General features: G+C 38.9%; 2 protein-coding genes across 4 annotated transcripts in view; both read right to left on the bottom strand.

Annotated features, from left to right (window-relative positions):
* snx29 (sorting nexin 29) overlaps window positions 1-9,315 on the bottom strand; it is a 173,794-nt gene extending 164,479 nt beyond the window's left edge. For both annotated transcript variants that reach the window (XM_063003152.1, XM_063003153.1), the window contains exons 1-7: window positions 9,073-9,315; window positions 5,648-5,712; window positions 5,193-5,245; window positions 4,809-4,933; window positions 2,486-2,666; window positions 912-982; window positions 380-634 (exon numbers count right to left, since the gene is read on the bottom strand). In XM_063003152.1, the coding sequence (XP_062859222.1) occupies window positions 380-634; window positions 912-982; window positions 2,486-2,666; window positions 4,809-4,933; window positions 5,193-5,245; window positions 5,648-5,712; window positions 9,073-9,115 (793 nt within the window). In that variant the 5' untranslated portion in view covers window positions 9,116-9,315. The remainder of the gene's footprint in view (window positions 1-379; window positions 635-911; window positions 983-2,485; window positions 2,667-4,808; window positions 4,934-5,192; window positions 5,246-5,647; window positions 5,713-9,072) is intronic.
* A 1,794-nt stretch (window positions 9,316-11,109) lies between these two features.
* Window positions 11,110-13,924, bottom strand: LOC134321947 (tumor necrosis factor receptor superfamily member 17). 2 transcript variants are annotated; one of them, XM_063003802.1, is made up of 3 exons: window positions 13,507-13,924; window positions 13,186-13,329; window positions 11,110-11,678 (listed from the first exon to the last, which is right to left on the bottom strand). In XM_063003802.1, the coding sequence occupies exons 1-3, from the start codon at window positions 13,667-13,669 to the stop codon at window positions 11,437-11,439; spliced, it is 549 nt and encodes a 182-aa protein (XP_062859872.1). In that variant the 5' UTR covers window positions 13,670-13,924; the 3' UTR covers window positions 11,110-11,436. The 2 variants fall into 2 exon arrangements, with proteins under 2 accessions (XP_062859872.1, XP_062859873.1); XM_063003803.1 differs by having other exon boundaries at window positions 11,440-11,692.
* Window positions 13,925-14,285: the final 361 nt, after the last annotated feature.

Raw genomic sequence — 14,285 nt, 5'->3', positions numbered from 1 at the left:
CATTATACGATGACGGCAAAAAAAAAAACATTTCCTCCACCACACAAGGTAAATTATGTCTCTCCCCAGTAGTACAGTACAGCAATTTTAATATTTATTTACAGGTTTTACATTACATATTTATGTTGTGTATTTTACTGTTAATCATATGTGCATGTTTAACAAAACACAGATCAGGGTGCTGTGGCAGCACTGTGGTACATTGTGCTAGCCCACTACAGATGGGACTCAGATAATCAATCTCAGAGAAACAACCTACACATCATCTAGATCCCTGGAAGAGAAAAAGATTACAGGCTACCCATTTTCAAGCCTACCTAAGTTGTCCAAGGCCATAATTAAAAGACAAAAATGCCTGCTCCCAGACTTTCTGAAGTACCTGCAGATGTGCTGCGAGGCAGGACAGGCAGTGGGTCTGAGGGGCAGTCAGAACGTGGCGTGAAGCCTGGCACTACAGCTGTGGCCGTGCCGATCTCTCTTAGCAGGGTGCTGACGCCCTGCGCCGATTCTTTCCACAGGCTGCTCATGCCCTGAGTCGACTCCTTCAGCAAGTGCGAGACAGACGAGCCCGAGCGCACCTGCCCATTCAGATCTGTGTTATCGATGTTGATGGCGAACAGGATGGAGTTCAGTCCTGTTTGACAGAAACATGAAAAACAGCACTTTTAGTCCGGCAAAATGCTGCACGCTGGTCAGAAGAACAAGAAAGAATCTATTATTTTAGATGAAATGAGTCGACTATTTAAATACATCTACTTGTTAGAGAAACGGTTGTAGATGGGGAGGGTGGGATAAGGAGATCAGGTGAACACAACTCTTGTTTTATGTGTGTCATTTTTTACTATTTGTATTGTTGTATCACCTTGTTACAAAACTCAATAAAAAGAAAGAAACTAAATACATCTACTGACCTGCAGCCATAGTGGGGAGCATACTTGCTTTCTCCTCATCAAAAATAAAAGCCCAATCCTCATAAAAAGCACTGAAAAATATGCAAAGTTCACATGATGTTTAAATAATAACAGTGTCAACTTTATAATCTCTGAATCACAGTGCCGAACTGAGCCCTGAAAAAAATGCATACATGTAAAAGCAACACACAAAGATGATCTGAAGTTTCTCTACAAGGAATAGAATGGCAAGCCGTAGCCTAGTGGTTAAGGTACTGGACTAGTATCAGAAGGTCACTGGTTCAAGCCACACCACTGCCAGGTTGCTGCTGTTGGGCCCTTGAGCAAGGCCCTTAACCCCATAATTGCTTAGACTGGATGCTTTTACTGTAATGTAAGTCGCTTGGGATAAAGGCATCTGCCAAATGCCGAAAATGTATTGTAAATGGAGCGCCTTCATTTGTCTTATATACATATACAGCTGTTCTTTGGAAGCTGGGGTCAGAGCACAGGGTCAGCCATCGTACAGTGCCCCTGGAGACGAGAAAGTTGAGAGACTTGCTCAAGGGCCCAACAGTGGCTGCATGGCAGAGCTTTTCTAACTAATTGGAGCTTGCAAAAGAGTGTAAATGTAAAAAGCTCCCAGAATGTGGACATTTTGTGTTCTGCTTTTAACAGTATAAAGTTAGTCAGAATTAAGGAAGCTGTTTGATTTTTCTATTTACAGACAGCACTGTGTATATAATAGTCATGATTTTGCAAAATGCTGTATGTAAAAGCATATACAAATTATCAGGAATGTAATGATACACTCTACCCACAATGCAATACGATTCACGATACTGGGTTCACAATATGACTTTTGTTATTTCTCTTTTTCTTTTTTTTTAATTTATTTAAACTTCTTTATAATATCCAAGCTTAGGACCGACACTAAGAGCGCAGTGACATCCATCTATCTATCTATCTTTTAACGCCGTGCTTACTCTTGTGAGTTACATTCACGGCAGAAAAGGTTTATGTGGTTGCTTTGTATCTGTTAGGTAGTCTCTGATATTATATGTGTATTCCTAATTTAGTGATTGCAATGAAGTTCAAAAGCTTTTCTGTTTTTTCTATGTTAAAAATTTCTTTCATTGTTCCAGCTATGGAGAATTTTTGTTCTTCCCTTTGGTATTAAGGGCACTCAGTTAATATGTGTTTAATCGTGATGGGTAACTGGCAAAATTCGCGAGCGCAGTGACAAGTGCACCTCCCAATGGCTAGGCTGTTCAGCCAAACATGACATTTCTTGTAAAAAGATTGGCCAGACTAATCAAAAAGAAGCCAGACCAGAGGGAAAAATCCTGGTATTCAGCATTTACAGTGCAATAGATCATCTGTGTGTCTTCCGTGACAAATTGTGAAGAATAAACAGTGATGAAATACCCAACAATCTGCATATCAATAACTGAACTGAGAAACTGTACAGTATGTTCTGAGTGGAGACGCCTTCATGTGTTAAGTGCTGATCATGAATAGACGTCAATTACAATTCAAGTTCAGGTTACAGGTCAGCAAAAAACAGCAATTCTGAACTGTCCAGAGTGAGGTACCTCAGACGAGGCCGGTCAGCTAGCAGCATGTGGAGGTAGCGCTCTAGAGAGTGCTCATTGAGAGCACAGCGCAGCCAGGCCCGACCTCGACCCAGCTCAGACCAGATGTTCCTCAGGGAGTAGAAACGCTGCAGCTCGTGACGATTCAGGTGCTCCTTCATGTAGAACCAGAACGTCAAATCTACAGTAAAACAACGAAATACAGAATAGTTCATTTTAAATACATGATTTCCTGCTGGCAGTCACTTGTTTAAGCTTGTATTAAATACTATTCTTTACATTTTAATTGCAGTGGTTTAGCAGTAAAACACACTAGCCCGCCAGTGCTGAGCACTCGAGTTCATGACTCATTCAGTGTTATGACTAAATTGTGTGGAAAAGAAGGAAAAAAATACATCTGGTATATAGTCATTAAGTTACTAGTGAACAGATTGTACAGTGACCTGAATAGAAAAAGAAATGCCTATTTAAATAAGATGACTCACATCTTGATTCACGGGTGGTAAAGGTATTTAAATGCAGCACCAGAGACCTTACCTGGCAAAATACAGATCAGGGTGCTGTGGTAGCACCGCAATACATTGTGCTAGCCCACTACAGATGGGACCCAGAGTTCAATTTTTCAGTAGAGCTATCGGCCAGACAGGCATTTACATAAAGACATGATTGGTTATGTCTGAAGAGAGTTGGCCAAAGCCCCACGATGGATTGATGTGCTGTCCGGGGTGTGTTACTGCATTGTGTTTGGTGATTCCAGGGATCCCAGATCCACTATGATCCTGACCAGGATAAAGCAGATCAGGCAAAAAATGTTCTGAGCAATAAAGTGTGTAGTTGGTGTCCTACCTTTGAGTATTTGGGGCATTGTGTCAGGATGTGTTTCAGTTGGGGGATTTTCTCCTTTTATCAGGTACTGGTGGGCTATTCTGGTGGGCCAATTCTGCATCTAGTATGTGTAACTTGGTCTATGTGGCTTTCTTGGTGTCTCTTTGGTTTGCTGCTGATGTTTGGGTATATCTTGTAGAGTCTGTTCTTGATCTGATTAGCCACTTGTTCCTGATGTTGGTATTTATCGGTGGTTTTATGAATGTTGAGGGAATTTCGATGATTTTTGTGTCTTGTCTTGATTTTTCCCTTGCTAGTTGGTCCGCTTTTTCATTTCACGCTATAGCACTGAGTCCGGGTATCCAGCAGAACCTCATATAGTATGTGTTCAATTAGTGCAGCACTACAACCAACAAAAAACCCAGCAGGAGCCTCACCAAACTGTAAGCTGGGACTCCAGAATGGCTCGTTATTACAACATACTCCAAGAAAGTTGGAATATCATTTAGCACAACCCTGCTAATCCATTTTTGTGAGTAATTTTCCAGCACAAAAATTATAAGAAGGTAACAAAGCTAAAACAACATCTTTTTAAATGACACAGGTCTCTGATAAACAGACAGATAAGACCATCAACAGCAGGTTAACTCCCACTCTAAGCTACACTGCATTGATAAGTGGTATCATTCTTAGTCCTTCTGTTGCTTTTTAAAGCTCTAAACCACAACAGGTGTCGAGAGAAAACCTCAGAGAGGGTCCATTTCTCTTTTCTCCCCTTTCTTATGACATTTATTGCATAACCATCTGGTTTCAGGAGCACTCTCGGCACCTGCTTCCTCTTTGGACAGCCCGCAGCTCCACAGCTACTCGGTGTTACTGAGGACACCTCTCAGAAAGAAAGCCGTGCTCATTACACCTGCAGATAAGCAATGGGCGAGTTGGAAATGACCTCCATTTGGGGGACCTCCATATAAGATTCTGCTACATCATCACAATGAGGTTCAAGTAAGGACTAGTGGCTAGGCGCTTTAAACACATGATTTTGTTTCTCTTGAGCAATTCAAAGGTGAACTTGATCTCGTGCTTTGGATTATTGTCTTATTGCATAGCTGAACTGCAGCTGAACTTTAGATGACAATCTGATAGACATTTTCCATCAAGATTTTCTGAAAGAGCACAAAAATCATGGTTCTATTAATCAGGGCAAGTCTTTCGAGCGTTGAGGCAGCAAAGTGTATACACGTCATCAGATTACAGTATTTTAACTAGATAATGAGGCAAGAATACCCTAGAAAGGGTGCCAATCCCGTCACAGGGCTTAGGCCACCCCCCTTTGATCGGACATAATCATGTGTGTGTAGATACCCGGCCGGCCGACAGTACAGCTGAGATTTGAACCCTGATCTCAGCTGTGGTGGGCTAGCACAACAGACCTGCATTATTCGAACACAAACCAGGTTGTAGTTGACATTAAAAAAGCAGTTTGTAGTTTCTGTACCCGCTTCTGTCTTGCTGGTGAAGCCTGCCACCTGCTTTATGGCTGCAGCGGTGAGTGCCAGGCCTCGACTCTTCCTCAGACCATGCTGAAGCACGGCCTCAAACTGGGCACAGAGGCATATGACTCTGTAAGAACACAGAAACCAGTGAATACTTACAAGAAGAAGTGAGTCATGGTAACAGTACATAACAGAAGCGTGGGTAAAAAGCAATGAAGCAGAAAAAACAAGAGCATGTGGGAAATTCAAATACACTGTTAGGCAGAATTAACAGAATGCATTAATGAACATGAATGACAAGCTGAACATGGAAAGTGGCAAGACATTAGGAGAATTTGAAGTGGAAAGGTAATGGATTGTGATGAATCTAATTTAATGAATCTAACCTGCTATCAGAGTCTGAGGCAATCTCCTTCCTTCCACCAAAGCGGATTTGGCACTGTAAAAATGTACTTGAATTAGATGAACTGATCGTTACCCATGTTTAAAACCCTCCAAACAACAGAGACAACACAGTATTTCAACGAACAAAGTTAATAGAAACATAAGTGATTTTTGAGGAAGAAAATGAGGAAGAAAACTGCTTTCATACTCAACAACCTAATAAATGGAGTCCTTCCTTTAGTGTTTCCTCTATTGTTACATCTTAAACCAACATGCATTAATGCATTCTAACTTAAACAACATGCAGAATTATGATTGTAGATCATGAACTACAGACTGTAGAATATCAGATTGTTTTGTCTCTTGTTTACAAAGACTAGGAAGGCCACTAAAACATCAGTCTGAAACACTTGTATTAATACCAGCTTTACCAAATATGAAACAGCAGTTGTCGTACCTGTTTAACCGCATCCAGCAGTCTCTTTAGAAGGTGTTGTCTTTTCAGGTCATGCTGCTGTGTGCCTAAAATTCCAAGCATACACATATTACTGGACAATTAAACAAACTGGGTGTGTCTCAATCTCAAGTTTTTTTCATATCACAAGCAAAACCATGGCTTCAGATTTACCATCCAAGCTTTAGAGTACAAGTTGTATTCTCTCTGATGGATAACAGTGCATCAGCTAGTTCTATTTTAAATCAAAGATATACATTTTTATAACAAGAGCTGCCAGCTGCTTCAGCATACAATCACTCTGACTGTACAATCTTAATCATAAACAGCAGAAAGGCGACATTGTTATCCCTTTTTACTTCCTATAAAGAGATTATCATTGTCATTATCATGTATACAGCCAGATACAAAGCTGCTTCAGTCCATTACTGACCTTGTTATTAAAGTTAATCATCTTTAAGGAAATTTCAAATCACTAAATGCACTTAGAGAAATCAAAGGACTAAGAAGTAAGAGGCTTTCTATGCTTCACTCATTACACCCAATCTGGGGGTAATAAATTCTTCGTCTCAAGCCTTGCATCTAAAGCAATTTACAAACATTAATACATAATAATTTAATACATGATAATACAACATGCTTCCAAAAACACAGTAGCCTTGTCAGATGTTTGCATAGAATTGGTTTGCGTAAAAAATGAAGATGTTCATTCTTTACCATATCTTCCAACCCTGCATTTTAGAGGAGAGGTCACATGGCTTTAGGCAGTAGCTTATGAAAGAGGCTGCTGTCACACTCATGGGGAGGATGGTCGTCACACTCATGAGGAGGATGGTCGTCACACTCATTAGGAGGATGGTCGTCACACTCATGAGGAGGATGGTCATCACACTCATTAGGAGGATGGTCACCACTAGCAATAAATATTTTGCTTTAATTGCTAACTAACAGCCATTAGTTTAGGGTTAACCGGTAAACAGACTTTCAAAGTCCTATCAAAGTATAGCACATCTCCACATTTCATGAAAACAAGGTTGTATGCTTTATTGAATAAAAAAACTTCTAAGCATAGCAAACAGTTACATGAGTATAGCCAGCAAGCCCAGAACTAGTTCAGCAATAAGAATGTAGGTTTTAAGAAAGATAAAGCCAGATTAATACCTTATTGTTTACAATTGAATTAAAGGCATTAAAGTTTCCCTGTTTAATTAAGAGTTTAATCATGCTATGCCAGGAGGGGTGCATTTGCAGGCAGGGTAATGATAATTTAACATAGCAGAGTTGCTGTCAGGTTTTAGCATAGCGTCCGTGAGATGCCTGTTGTTACCTGTGACATTCCACCTCACTTGGAAGTAGACATGCAGACAACTTCCTTTATTAGTGAATGAAAGTCTGATCAGATCAGCGTAGATAGCATTTAATACATTAACATTTGTGTTTGCTAATGGTTCTATATAATAGTTTTATGTACGTGAGGGTCCGTAATTCCTCTAAGGTTTGATTTTTAACCAGCCTAAAATCAACTCATATAGAAGAGTCAAAAGGCACCATGGTGGACATGGTGGTAGAGTAGGTGCTGCACAGCTACATGGGTAAGATCCTAATCACCAGTCACTGTCTGTGAAAAAGTTTTGCATGTTTCCCTGTATGCACTTGGGTTTCCTCTTTTCTCTATGCAGAAATCATGCAGAAAATTAACTGGCTGATCCAAACTGCCCGCTGAAGTGGCCTTGTGCTTGTTGTTTCTGGGTGGATTAAGATCTACAGGGACCCTGACATTTACATTTATTGGCATTTAGCAGACACCTCTATTCAAAGAGACTTACATTACAGTTACAGTATACAGTCTGAGCAATTGAGGATTAAGGCCCAACAGCAGCAACCTAGCAATGGTAGGGCTTGAACCAGTGACCATCTGATTACTAGTCCATTACTTTAACCACTAAGGTACGGCTCGACATTAACTAAATAAATGAATAAATCATGGATGAAACATATAACACTTTAAAATGCTACACGAGTGATAAAGTCAACTAGTTATTAAATTGTTATTTGCAGTTATTTGTATGACAGTTAAACAGGCCTAACAGAGATCATTATTAATAAATAGGGATCAGTAACAATTAATATGGCTTTGTTATTTCAGTGCTAGTGATACCTGTTAAAAAAGTAAACATACAGCCCTGACTGTGCTAGACAATTGTTGAATTTCTAAGTGCTAATTTGCAAGAAATCTTCCAGTGTTTGTTTTTACATTGACATTAGAGGTAAAAGTATAGTGGTACATTGTAACGCAACGTCCCCTAAACTCAAAATCTTTGAGAAATTTGTATCCTTAAACTCAACGTTTCCCTTAAACTCAACGTTTCCCTTTACTCTGAAAGCTCCACATGTATGTGTGTTTAGATGGATTTTTCTCCTGTTTCACTTTTAAACTTGTGTTACAGATCGGGGTTCTGAGAAATTGTAAGAATCAGCTTTTTTCGAGAGTCTAAAACACTTATCCTTACAAAAAAATAAAAAATAATAATAATAATGTAACTTAATGTATTAAAAGAACCACATAGAAACACTAAACCTCTCCTAATTATTATTGCTTATAAGTTCTCTCCACTAATTAAGAAGCATAAGAAAACAATAAAAGGGTAAAGTTAAAGAGCAGGTTTGTTGTATTTGTGATTGATTTTTAACTGGTTTTTTTTGTATTTCAGTGTTTTTACATTATATTTGAGTTATTTTCAGTGTGTAAGTGTCAACCCCATTATTTTACATAAGCCTAAAATATGTGCAGTTCCACCGGACCATGGAACACATTAACAGGCTTCCCACACATCCTTATCAGTGGTAGCCTAGTGGGTAGAGTTTTGGGCTATCAACCGGAAGATTGGCAGTTCAAATCCAGGCTCTGCTATGCAGCCACTGTTGGGTCCTTCAGCAAGGCCTTTAACCCTGTCTGCTCCAGGGGCGCCGTACAATGACTGACCCTGCACTCTGACCCTAGCTTCCAAACAAGCTGGGATATGCAAAGAAAGAATTTCATTGTACTGTATATCTGTATATGTATATATGACAAATAAAGTATGACAAATATATATATATGACAAATCTTCATCATCTTATGGGGAATAAATATCTTAAAACTCAACGCCTTTTAAACTCAACGTCACTCCCAGAACCAATTGACGTTGAGTTTCAAGGTACCAGTGTACCAAGCTCAGTGAAAAAGTGAAAGCAAACAATGTTCTCTGTCTCTCACACTGACCTCACATACTTACTTATTTCTGTATATAATAAGCGTGCTAACATGAAATACAGGTAAAAACATGCAGGGTACTTTGAAGTCACTGTGATTGAGTGTGTCAGACAAGGTAAAAGTGAAAGTAACAATAACAAACACAGAACTAGAAGCTCCAACATTCAGCACTCACCGTTCATCATGTCAGCCCTGCACAGATCTATGTGCTTCTGCATACAGCATGAATTCAGGTTTCCCTTGTCAGCACTGGAACTGGTCTCCTGTGGTCTCCTCTTCCACCCAGACACCCGCAGGAATGTTGTAATAAATCTGTTTACATTTTAAATCAGTGTGCAAGAGCTTTCTGTTAGCACAGTCTGCTACCCGACTAGCACCCTGGCTACTAAACACCAAAGGCCTTTTCACACACCCAGTTTTACTTTATTTATTCACAAGTAATAAAGTACATAACTGTGCAGAATGGTGGTCGTTATTTGGAACAAGGTCTGGTCCACCATTTCTACACTTTCCAAACTAAGTTGAGCGCTGAAGAGACAAGCTAACAGCCGCCTCAACAGAGCAGCGTTTTCATTTTAGCGGTCACGTGACGCGGTGTGTTTGTCATATGATCAGTTTGTCATGAACTCTGGTCGTGATTCAAACCACATTCATTCACCTTACAGAAGTGCCCTTTTAAAAGTGTGTGATTATTCCTTTCACACGATATCTAGTGAACTACTTATGTAATTAGGCGTAAATTAGGATTCAACCTGCTTAAATCGGTTAGATTATAACCACAGAACCTGAGCTTGGTTTACAGAGTATTTTCATTACTTTAATTACTTCATTAAGCCGAAATTCTGTTTGTGTCAATCGCAAAATGTGCATTTTAACATGTAATCCCTTTTTGTTTTTCGTATCTTTCTAAATTATTAAAGCCAGACCCCCTGCCTATTGCCTCTGTTTTCACACTTTGTCAAACTGAAAGAATTTAGATCATTTAATAAAGTAAAAGATATTTTACACAGAAAAACATTATTTTTTTATTACAGTTTTATATATTTAAGGGACACATCTGTGGAAAATTCATGGTCACATTATTGTTCCCAATTGTCACATTAATCCCACTAATCACCTTACATTTACATTTTCAGCATTTTGCAGACGCTTTTATCCAAAGCGACTTACAGTACTGTGACAGTATACTGTACACTACAGTCTAAGCAATTGAGAGTTAAAGGCCTTGCTCAAGGGCCCAACGGTGGTAATCTGGCAGCGGTGGGGTTTGAAACAGCAACCTTCTGATTACTAGTCCAGTACCTTAACCGCTAGGCTACAACTGCCTTATAGAAACACCAGGAGCTCCCTCACTTCAAAACGTTTAACTGCTCACAAACATGGCAGATTATTTTCTTTAATGACTAGCATCTAATGATGGACAATTTGGGGAGTTTAAGTGATGCAGCGATGTAAAGTACGTTAGCCCACTATAACTGATACCTGGGGTTTGAATAGGTTGGCTAATGTCCTAGACTTTGGGAGTTGCACTTTTCAGTGCGCTCTCAGTGCCAGTCCCAAGCCTAGATAAAAATAGGAAGGTTGTGTCAGAAGGGACATCCAGTGTAAAAACTGTGCCCAATCAAATATGCGGACCAGATCTGCTGTGGTGACATATGATACGCCTACTTGATGAACAAATGTAGATCACCATGGTATCCAGATTTTTTCTTGTTCTTATCATCTTAAAACGAATTCAATATTGACCACTTTATTGGCACCTTTATTTATGATTGCACTTTCATCACTTTCACTGAATTCATCACACTTTCTGTGTGTAAATATCCATGCTTAAAACAACTGGCAACCTATTCAGTGGACTGTATTTCCAACAGAAAGATGTCTAGGATTCAGTTATTCTTTAACCAGTGACCTTGCCAATGCTCAAATGTGTTACATAATATTGCAAACTGTAAAAGTGTTCAGTTTTACAACCAGCAAATCTCCACTTAAAGCTGCATGTTTCCTTATGAGCAAATAACACTTTCTTGTATTATTACAATATTCCATAGATATACCAGAGTATTCCGTATCCCAACATTTAAATGAATAAAATAATTGATCTAATCTGTATGATTAGTGCAAATTGTTAAAAGATGTGTTGACAGACACAGTTCACAGATAAGATTAATCACAATCATCAAATGTTGATCTGATACAGAATTGCTTTATATTTTATTTCCAGAGGAAATCAATCACATCACAGTAATATGCTCAGTTTATAGCATACTTTAACAATGCTGATGAAACTTTACTGCTCTTTAACATATCAGACCTGATACAGATGTTCAAGTTCTCAGAATACTTTGGCACTGCTGAAACTGCAGTAAATGTACTAACTATGATACATATGCTGCATTAGTATCTTTGCATTGTTTACTTTGATCTGCTTGACAAACACTTCATTTCTTACTAAGAGATGAGTGCTTTATGTGTTTTGTATGTAGAATCATACGTTTATACAACTCTTGCCTGCTCTTTGTCCAGCTCTCATTTATCCTTATACCATAGCACCTCTCCTGACATCGAATGTTACATCTTCAGTATAGTGAGTGCTGCAGTTATATGTCTGCACTGTCTTTGTGGTGACTAACATAGTGGTGCCCTCCTCTGTGGAAGGAAGCGGAAGGCTGGTGTTGCAGTGAGTTTTGCATGTTCCCTCTTCCATGTCAGGGGATCCATCGTCAGATTGCTCAGTTGTCTCAGAACCTCTCTCACTTTCAGATGTCTCTTGTGGTTGCGCTGTTGGAAACAGACTGTGTTTTAGTTAGTTTGTTCATCATGGAATATATTCATTAGCACACGTGCACTTAGTTATACAGTTATCTGCAAAACATTATTTGAGACTTTTACTGTTGGCCTGAGAACTACAACAGTTTATCTAACTGTACTGTAGCTGCACCAGCAATGTAGGACAGCACTAACATGTCAGTGTCATGGTCCACTGAGCAAATAATATCAAGTCAAGAGAGCAGGCAAGAGAACAGACAGGTAGTACTTGCATATCTACATATCAACCATCTGTAAATATAATTATATACTTTTTGATAGGAGGCATAGGAGTAGTGAAATAGTAGACAAGTTCACAAAGTTTATAGAAACTTTATCAAGGTAATCATGAAACTTTCTGTACAACACCAAAGACGTTTTATGATGCACCACTACCATTTATATCTAATGCACTCTCCTGGGACGGTGGTGGCCTAGTGGGAAAAGCCTTGTGCTATCAATCAAAAGGTTGAGAATTTGAATCTCGGCTCTGCCATGCTGCCACTGTTGGACCCTTGACTAAGGCCCTTAACCCTTTCAGCTCCAAGGGTGTCATACAAAGCCTGACCCTGCGCTTTGACCCTAGCTTCCAAAACAAGCTGGGATATGCAAAAAAAGAATTTCATTGTACTGTAAACCTGTATATGTATAAATTGTTTTGTATGTTTATTTATAAGATTTTACCGTCATGTTTTACACTTTGGTTACATTAATGACAGGAACGGTAGTTACTCATTACACAAGATTAATCAGTTCACAAGGTTATATCAAACACATCCATGAACAATTTAGTGTCTCCAATTCACCTCACTTGCATGTCTCTGGATTGTGGGAGGAAACCACAGCACCTGGAGGAAACCCACGCGGACACAGGAAGAACATGCAAACTCCACACAGAAAGGACCCAGACCACCCCACCTGGGGATCGAACCCAGGACCTTCTTGCTGTGAAGTGACAGTGCTACCCACTTAGCCACCATGCCGGCCAACATGTCAGTGTCATGGTCCACTGAGCAAATAGTATCAGGTCAGTGGTGGCCCCTTTGCATTAATAATGGGGTAGAGATAAAGGGTGGATGCATATCTACATATCAACCATCTGTAGATATAATTTTGATACAGATAAAGGTAGTGAAATGGTAGACTAGTACACAAAGAATGAAACTTTCTGTACTACACCAAAGATCTCTATGTTTACGATATACCACCATTTATATCATTATTTCCTTGTGGATAAATTAAAGTATAAAGTATCTAACTATCTATATCTATCTATTTATCTATCTATCTGTCTGTCTGTCCCTTTGCCTACCTAATGCACTCTCCTTATATAAAAATAGTATGTTAATTATTGCATGCATGAAATTATGTAATCTATTCATTTTACTGGCAGGCACAATATTCTGTTGTAATATAAGAAAACAACTTTTTTATATTTATGCTAATATACTTAACAAATCTTCTTTGCAAAACTCTGTACCTTTAGTTTTGATGAGGGGTTTGCAGGTCTTTCTGCGCATGACCTGAAGAATAAGAGTCAGCGTAATGCAAGCTCCAAAGAACACGAATAGTACTATGAGGATTACACGAACATTGTTCTTCTCTCCAGCTTCATTAATAGATGCTGTGAAAGATGAAGGAAATGCACATGATCAGGAAATGATTTCCTCAATTTAGTCATTTATTGCACTAAAAAAGCACACTGCTTTAATATTTAATAAGCATCTCATCTATTTTAGCCAAACAAGCCTCATTCAGTGTGAGTAACAGCATGAATTAAAAGAGTTTAGACTGTACTTACATGTTGTCGGTTTACAATATGTTGCACATACGGTTGGTGGAGATTTGCATCTAACGGAGCAGGGCTGACAGTCATCAAGTAGTCCATCATAATAAAAATTTAAAGCACATTTTCCCTCAGCTATAGGAGCCACATTAAGTAAAAGACAAAACAGAAGTATCATTTTTCACCAGGGCTTCTGGACTCACTTTTTTTAGAAAATCAGACAGCATTTATGTTCTATGTATGTAAATATTCTCTGAGGAAGGGGAAGTCCCTTTAGAGATGAACAAAGTCAACAGAAATTCTATTTTTCACCCCAGAGAGAGGTGTAGGTGTAGTCCTGTGATAACTTATGACACAAAATGGAGAGTCCATCAATTAATCACAGCTTCATGGGGATTTAACATGAGTACTCAGAAGCACGTGGACTAATTTAAGTGACTAATTTAAGTTAATTAAGAGGGGTCACTACCAATGAAAGTTATTATAACTGATCACCTAATCAATATAGAAAGAAATTGTATTTTATTATGAAGAATGATCACTGTGGGTTAATAAACGGTTTTATAAGTTTTAAAATGATTATGTAATGATTATGTAAGTCATATGCTTTACCATTTACATTCAGCACATCCTCACTCCATCCCTTCAATACAGGTCCAGTGGTTACCCAAAATCTGAGACACTTAGGTTTTGACTTCAGCACCCATCTGTATATACACTGATCAGCCATTAAAACCACCTCATTGGTTCTACACTCACTGTCCATTTTATCAGCTCCATTTACCATATAGAAG

The sequence above is a fragment of the Trichomycterus rosablanca genome, chromosome 10 (assembly GCF_030014385.1).
Source record: "Trichomycterus rosablanca isolate fTriRos1 chromosome 10, fTriRos1.hap1, whole genome shotgun sequence".
NCBI lineage: Eukaryota > Metazoa > Chordata > Actinopteri > Siluriformes > Trichomycteridae > Trichomycterus > Trichomycterus rosablanca.
Note: the sequence above shows the minus strand (reverse complement) of the source record. Positions and strands in the feature narration are given on the sequence as shown.